Here is a 7,981-nt window from a genome sequence, read left to right as displayed (position 1 = left end):
AGATTGATTGCGTATGCTAGAAATTGTCACTAAATTTAAATCTAAAATCTCAAGTGAAGAAGAATATCAAATCTGAATGACAACTTGTGGCAAAATGAAAAAGACGACAAAGGTGGGTATACATAACCCCATATAGCCCCAAACATGGGTAGGTTTAGAATCCAAAAGGCCACCATTTGTTTTTGGGCGGGTAAAATATCCCCACTCAACAAACCTCCACTTTCCTTACCACTCCCACAACAGGCGCGTTTGATCAACGCGCACCAAAGGCGGGAGCCTCTCAGCGATTAAAGCCCCCTCCACTCAAATGTCTGGAAGTCCACTCACTTACTCGTCACACTCGTCAAGCTCTCGTCCTCCCCGAGACCTGCGATCGCGGTTTCCGCCTCTGATCGAATGTCCGTCCGCTGCACCACCGCCAAAACACCCGTCTCTGAGTTAGGGTTTCTCTCCGATTCACTGGCCCAATGGTTGAGTCCGCGCTGTAGCTCGTCTCCGAAATCGGCACCCACCTCCGCCGCCAAACCCGCCCAAACAAGGACTCCATCATCAAATCGCTCCGAGTAAGCAATTTTTCTTGTTTGAATAGCTTATATAATTCCATGTTTAAATTGGAATTGCGGGTTTTTGTTTAATGTGGAGTTTTGTATTTGAATTTGTTCATTTCGTCGGCCTAGCGATTTGAGTTGATCGTTGGGGTTTTGCTTGTTTTGTAATTTGTATGCTTCGTTTCACAGCAAGCTGCGAGTGCATTGTCACAGTTAGAACAGGCTTCTTCGGCTGAAGCTTCTAGGAAGTTGGAGCCCCTGAGAGAAGCTATTGTGCATAGCTTGCTTCAGCATAAGGATGTCAGGCTTCTAGTGGCCATTTGTGTCACTGAAATGTTTCGGGCTATGGCACCGAACCTCCTGTCGCCGACAAATATGTAAGGGTATGTGTGCATTTGCCCATGTCCGATTTGAGATGCTTACACTCTTCTTTTGTTTAGAACATTTTTAAACTCATTATCAGCATGTTCGTGGAGCTAGATGACATGGAAAGCCCGCTCTTCTCGAGGAGGGCTAAAATAGTAGAGACTGTTGCACGATGTAAATGTTGTGTGATCATGTTGGATATTAACTGCAATGATCTAGTTCTTGAAATGTTTAATATATTCTTCTCTGTTGTGAGGTAATTCCTAGTCTTGACTTTCCATGCTACTCTTTTATGTTTGGGTTCTTCGTAATTGATAATTCTGGAGGAATCAGTGCTTATTACATTCTATGATTAGATTTCCACTTTCATGGAATAAAGAAAAGTAATAACTGCCTGTAACTTAGATGGCTAGATCATGCTCTACTTTTATGTTTTACTAAGTTATAAGCATCTGAGATTAGAGTGTCTCTGAATCGGTTAAGTGCAATTTGTTATGTTTTAATGTATGTAAGCTTGGTGGCTTAACTATGATGACATCAATTATAATCCCTTGCATTTTTTTCCCTGTAGGCAACACCATCAGCAGAGTTTGATAAATGATATTTTGTCTATAATGGTTCATATACTAAACGAGGAAGCTTCTCAGCCACTTTTGAATGTGGTTCTACAAAATCTTGTGAAGGAGTTAAAGGCAAGTGTTTGATAATGTATACTTACAATGGTTTATAGAAACATTTATTTACATGATATACTAGTCCTACATGTTTTTGGTATCAAAACAATGTTCACTATTGTTAAGTAGAACGGTTGGCAAAGCAATGTTTGTTACGATATGAGCTTTTTCCAATGCATGTTTATTTATTTTCACTGTTATATAGTAAGTGGGATTGTGGTGGCATGATAGTTAAAATGTTGCATTCCACTTATCATAATTTGGTTGTTGGTCATAGGGAAAATGTCCTATGCAGTATGTTCTGGTATTATAGTAGAAAAACTGGGATCTTATTGAATCTGTTTCTTCATGTACTAGTTGCTTGTGAGATCATGGGTTAATTTCTAATCTGGGTCTCCAACCTGACAGGAAAAAAGGAATATTGACTACTAGTGAATGTGAGATTTTTGTATACTGTTTGGAATGCCTCTTGTTACATTTTGGACAATGTGTGTTTTAATAAGGAATTTGGGATGAAACGGGCATTTTGCAGTCACAGCCAAACAAAAGGAAATTGCGTTGAAAATGCCCATTTTCATGTACACTGTTTTACATTTTTAATTAGTTTTACGACACAACATCTTTTGATTAAACAAATAAAGTGTAAAGATTTAGTGCTTCTTATCTGCTCATGCTCGATATCAATATTTAGCTCAATTAATTATTAAATATTATTCTGTTTCTTATATTATGTTTTACAGAATGCAGACTGTGCTTCTTCCCAGCTTTCAGTTTCTGTGATTCAAACGTGCGCAGACAAACTTGAGTCCTTTGTTTGTGGGGTTCTGACATCTTATATTTTGGATGGAGATGCTGATGGGAGTGAGCTCAGAGAATTTTACCATTATATCATTTTTAAATTTTTTGGGTGTGCTCCTCAGATGCTTCTTGCTGTCATTCCAAATTTGACCCAAGAGTTATTGGTATGTCTTCATGTCTTAGTTCATTTTGTTTTGATTTAATCATTTCATCTCTTGGCATAGGATCTTTTTTTTTTCTCTTCCTTCATAGTTCTCTTATGGTCCTGACTTGTGCTTTAAAAGCAATCAATAAATATCACCTGACTCCGATTATTTTTCTATAGACTGATCAGGTTGATGTGCAACTAAAAGCTGTTAATTTGATTGGAAAACTTTTCACACTGCCTGATCACCATAGTGCACAAAGGTATCATGACCAATCCCTCTGGGGCAGAATCACAAGAAGTTCTCCGTAAGTTATGGAACATTTTCTGTTTCCTATATGACTTCTGATTATGTAATTCTCGGGATCTTACATATACTCATTTGTTGCCTTAAACAGCTGCCCTTGAAAGTCGACTTCTAGATTTTGATGATAGAGTGAGAACACAAGCAGTAGTTGTTGCCTGTGATCTTGCCATGTCTAATATGATATGCTTTCCTCCCAAAATAATATCTCAGACCACTGAAAGACTTCGGGACAAGAAGGTATTTCTACAGCAAAAAGTTTCAGTTTGCTAAGTTACACATGCTGTCTTGTATTTATAATTGCTTGTTTTATTTGCAGATACCTATTAGAAAGAAAGCTCTGCAGAAGTTGATGGAAGTATATCGAGATTATTGTAACAAATGCTTTGAAGGCAACATGACGATAAGTGACCACTTTGAACAGATTCCATGTAAAATATTGATGCTATGCTTTGATAAAGATTGTATGGATTTCAGGTTTGTTTTTTCACATGCTCTATCTTTTTAAAATAAACCAATGCATTAAAAGGTGGTAGTTGACTATTATCATTTTTCTTATTGTTTTACTTTAGGTCCCAAAATATGGAGCTTGTTCTTGCAGAAGATCTATTTCCAGCTGTTCTTTCAGTTGAGGAAATTACAAGGCACTGGATCCACTTGTTCTCTCTTTTCACCCCGCTTCATACGAAGGCTTTGAACTCTATTTTATTTCAGAAACAAAGGTATTATCACTAACTTACTCTTGCTGCAGTTAATGTGAATGATCTGTTCTTTACAACGTACAAATGTTTTATAGGTTGCAAAATGAGATGCGAACTTATTTGGCCAATCGAAAGAAAGAGAAGGTACAGTACTTGAAACTCGCACTTGCTAAGGATGACTTTTATTTACCTACTGAAATGTGAATACATATTGCACTGTCCATTATCGGGATGCTGTGTCTTGAGATAATTTATGTTCTTGGAAATGCATGCTTAACTGATGTCTGGAAAATTTTAATTTGTAAATCACGATTATGAATTTAGAGTAGACGCAAGTCCATTTATGCGAATACACACTGCTTGAGGCTGGATTCTTACTAAAATCCAAAAGTGAAAAATCTTGGTAAGGAAACTTAATCTTACAAAGCCTTTGTGGAATATATAGACTTGTTATGCTGATGTTACAAGCAATTGCTTCCCTCCTTTTTATGAGTATTGGTTCACCACGTGGAAGATTTTTTTTTTCCCTCATTTCCTGTTTTTGGCTTGATTTTGGTATTTTTAGTAATGAAAATATGTCCTAGTGTTCAATTAGGCATCACACACACTGTGACTGCTTCTAGAGCCCAAAATGTGGCTTAGCATTATCTTGAAATTTTTCTTTCCTGGAAAAATCAATAACTAGTAGATGTTAAGCTTCCTTTGAGATATCTTTCAACAGCAATTTTCAAAGCATTCAGCATACACCATTGTGCCCATGACTAATGCTGAGTAATAGACTTTGTAAATAAACCTTATATTTTTTTAGCTTATCAGGGTGCTCTATGTTTTCTTTATATTTCAATTTTTTTTAATTTATTACACGTTGAAGAAAGTTGTGTAAGTTGTGATGATCTGTACAGGCAACTGGATGGCAGTTCTTTACTTCTTGGCTATACTTGATTTGTTTTGAGTAATTGAAGCAGTTGACATTATGTTGCAGGGGAATAATTCAGAAGAGATGCAGAATCGATACAAATTTCAGTTCCCAAAAATGGCAGTCGCCTTTGCAGACCCTTCAAGAGTGGAAGAGTGCTTTGGAAAATTGAACCAAATGAAAGATAATAACATTTTTAATTCTCTTGCTCTGTTATTGGATGCAGTGCAATTTAAAGATGCCCAGACCAGCAGAGTGTCTATTGTACCTTTACTTTTAATTAAATGATCCCATGAATGCCCTTCTTCCTCTTTGAGACACTTCCGCATGTGTATGTTTGTGGGGTACATGCACGTACTTATGTGTGTGCATACGGTACTTTGTATGGAACCCACATGTATGTCTTTCTTTGTTGCAAATAATATATATATATAGCAAGGGTCGCTGTATCTCCATCGGCACCCGGATGCAGTGTTAAATGAGCAAGGGGGCTATAGAAACTTCTTTTCGAACGACTCCACTCAAAGTTGTTTGAGAGCATATGCTCCTATCAACTTTACACGGGACACACAAAAGAAGTACTTTGATCCTATTAGACGGGGAAGGGTGAAGAAGCTAGGACAGAAGGGTAGAGTTCACGCTAGCAAAATGCGTTTAGGAACGTGGAATATAGGAACCTTGACGGGAAAATCTATGGAAGTAGTAGAAGTTATGGTGAGGAGAAGGATAAATATTATGTGCCTACAAGAAACTAAGTGGGTTGGTCGTAAGGCAAAGGATCTAGAAAACTCAGGGTTTAAACTATGGTATTCGGGCACAAATAGAACGAGAAACGGTGTTGGCATCATCGTGGACAAGACCTTGACACAAGATGTTGTAGATGTCAAGAGGGTAGGAGATAGAATCATGGCAATCAAGATTGTAATAGGACAAGAACTTATCAATGTGATTAGTGCGTACGCACCTCAAGTAGGGTTGGATACGAGTTCGAAGGAGAAATTTTGGGAAGACCTTGGAGACTTGGTGCAAGGAATTGCTCAGACGGAGAAGTTATTTATAGGAGGAGATTTAAATGGACACGTGGGCAGGGAGACAGGCAACTATGGAGGTTTTCATGGTGGCCATGGTTTTGGGGAGAGAAACGAGGATGGGGAAGCTATCTTGGATTTTGCAATGGCATATGATCTCTTCTTAGCCAACACCTTCTTTAAGAAGAGAGAAGAACATGTGATCACCTACAAGAGTGGGTCGTCAAAAACACAAATAGATTTTCTTCTAATGAGGAAAGGGGATCGTATAACTTGTAAGGATTGCAAAGTTATACCAGGAGAGAGCGTGGCTAATCAACATCGCTTGTTGGTGATGGATGTACATATCAAAAGAGTGAGAAAAAAGAACAAGACTTGGAAGTGCCCAAGGACTAGATGGTGGAATCTAAAAGAAGAAAAACAAGCCATTTTCAAAGAGAAAGTAATCACCCAGTGTGTGTGGGATAGAGAGGGGGAAGCTAACCAAATGTGGGATTCCATGGCTAGTTGTATCCGAAAAGTAGCAAAAGAGGTATTAGGAGAGTCCAAGGGCTTTGCCCCACACCAAAAGGAATCTTGGTGGTGGAATGAGGAGGTACAAACAAAGGTGAAGGCTAAGAAGGAATTTTGTAAAGCCTTATACAAGGATAGGACCGATGAAAATGGTGAAAGGTATAGAAAAGCGAAGCAAGAGGCGAAGAAAGCTGTGAGAGAAGCTAAGTTAGCTTCTTATGACGATATGTATAAGCGACTAGATACCAAAGAAGGAGAGTTGGATATCTATAAACTAGCTAGAGCAAGGGAAAAGAAGACAAGGGACCTAAACCAAGTGAGGTGCATCAAGGATGAGGATGGAAAGGTTCTTGCTACAGAGAACGCGGTTAAAGACAGATGGAAAGGTTATTTTCATAATCTTTTCAATGAAGGACATGAAAGGAGTGCTTCTTTAGGGGAGTTGAGTAACTCAGAAGAGTGTAGAAACTACTCTTTTTATCGTAGAATCCGGAAGGAAGAAGTGGTTGTAGCTTTGAAGAAGATGAAGCATAGAAAAGCAGTAGGCCCAGACGATATACCAATCGAAGTGTGGAAAGTTTTGGGAGAGACAGGTATAACATGGCTCACTGACCTTTTCAATAGGATTTTGAAAACGAAGAAGATGCCAAATGAGTGGCGAATGAGCACTTTGGTGCCTATCTACAAGAATAAGGGCGATGTACAAAATTGCATGAACTATAGGGGTATTAAGCTAATGAGTCATACAATGAAGCTTTGGGAGAGAGTCATTGAGCATAGATTGAGGCAAGAGACACGGGTTTCGGACAACCAATTCGGGTTCATGCCAGGGCGCTCAACCATGGAGGCAATCTATCTCTTACGAAGATTGATGGAAAGATATAGAGATGGGAAAAAGGATTTACACATGGTCTTTATAGATTTGGAAAAAGCGTATGATAGGGTCCCAAGAGACATTCTTTGGAGGATTTTAGAGAAGAAAATAGTACGAGTAGCATATATCCAAGCTATACAGGATATGTATGAAGGAGCAAAGACTGCCGTAAGAACTCATGAAGGACAAACCGAAAGCTTTCCCATAACTGTAGGATTACATCAAGGCTCATCCTTAAGTCCTTACCTTTTTGCGTTGGTAATGGATGAGTTAACAGGACATATTCAAGATGATATTCCTTGGTGTATGCTTTTCGCAAACGATATAGTGTTGATAGATGAAACTCAGGAAGGGGTAAATGCAAAGCTTAACCTTTGGAGAGAAGTGTTGGAATCTAAAGGTCTTCGCCTAAGCCGATCAAAGACAGAATATATGGAGTGCAAGTTCAGTGCAAATGGAGGCCAAAACGAGTTAGGGGTGAGGATCGAAGATCAAGAAATACCAAAGAGCGACCGTTTTCGTTACCTAGGATCTATCTTGCAAAAGAACGGAGAATTAGATGGAGATCTCAACCATAGAATACAAGCTGGATGGATGAAGTGGAAGAGTGCATCCGGCGTGTTGTGTGACCGCCGTATGCCACTGAAGCTCAAGGGAAAATTTTATAGGACGGCAATAAGGCCGGCGATGCTGTATGGCACAGAATGTTGGGCGGTGAAGCATCAACACGTACACAAAATGGGTGTAGCGGAGATGAGGATGCTTCGTTGGATGTGTGGGCACATGAGAAATGATAAGATTAGGAATGAGGATATCCGGGGTAAAGTAAGAGTAGCCGAAATTGAAGGAAAGATGAGACAAAATCGGTTACGGTGGTTTGGACATGTGCAAAGAAGGCCTACTGACGCTCCGATTAGAAGATGCGACTATGGGACAGAGGTTCAGGGCCGAAGGGGTAGAGGAAGACCTAGGAAAACTTTGGAAGAGACCCTAAGAAAAGACTTAGAGTACTTGGATCTAACGGAGGACATGACACAGGACAGAACACAATGGCGTTCTAAGATTCATATAGCCGATCCCACTCAGTGACTTGGATTTTCCAAGTCTCCAACCG

The 7,981-nt window shown here is 39.3% G+C and overlaps 1 protein-coding gene across 1 annotated transcript; it reads left to right on the top strand.

Annotated features, from left to right (window-relative positions):
• Nucleotides 1–262: 262 nt before the first annotated feature.
• Nucleotides 263–3,070, top strand: LOC126633364 (sister chromatid cohesion protein PDS5 homolog B-like). Its single transcript, XM_050303944.1, has 7 exons — nt 263–563; nt 738–925; nt 1,012–1,170; nt 1,486–1,606; nt 2,329–2,550; nt 2,712–2,839; nt 2,930–3,070. Exons 2-7 carry the CDS (start codon nt 882–884, stop codon nt 2,937–2,939), a joined length of 684 nt encoding a protein of 227 aa, XP_050159901.1. The 5' UTR covers nt 263–563; nt 738–881; the 3' UTR covers nt 2,940–3,070.
• The last annotated feature ends 4,911 nt before the right edge of the window (nt 3,071–7,981 follow it).

Source organism: Malus sylvestris, chromosome 8 (genome assembly GCF_916048215.2).
Source record: "Malus sylvestris chromosome 8, drMalSylv7.2, whole genome shotgun sequence".
Taxonomy (NCBI): domain Eukaryota; kingdom Viridiplantae; phylum Streptophyta; class Magnoliopsida; order Rosales; family Rosaceae; genus Malus; species Malus sylvestris.
The sequence above is the reverse complement of the archived record's forward strand: the minus strand, read 5'-3'. Positions and strand labels throughout refer to the sequence as shown.

Coding starts and splice junctions, on each gene's coding strand:
- LOC126633364 (XM_050303944.1), top strand. CDS start 882: ATGTTTCGGGCTATGGCACCGAACCTCCTGTCGCCGACAAATAT. Junction 1,171..1,485: donor ATATTCTTCTCTGTTGTGAG/GTAATTCCTAGT, acceptor TTTTCCCTGTAG/GCAACACCATCAGCAGAGTT. Junction 1,607..2,328: donor ATCTTGTGAAGGAGTTAAAG/GCAAGTGTTTGA, acceptor TATGTTTTACAG/AATGCAGACTGTGCTTCTTC.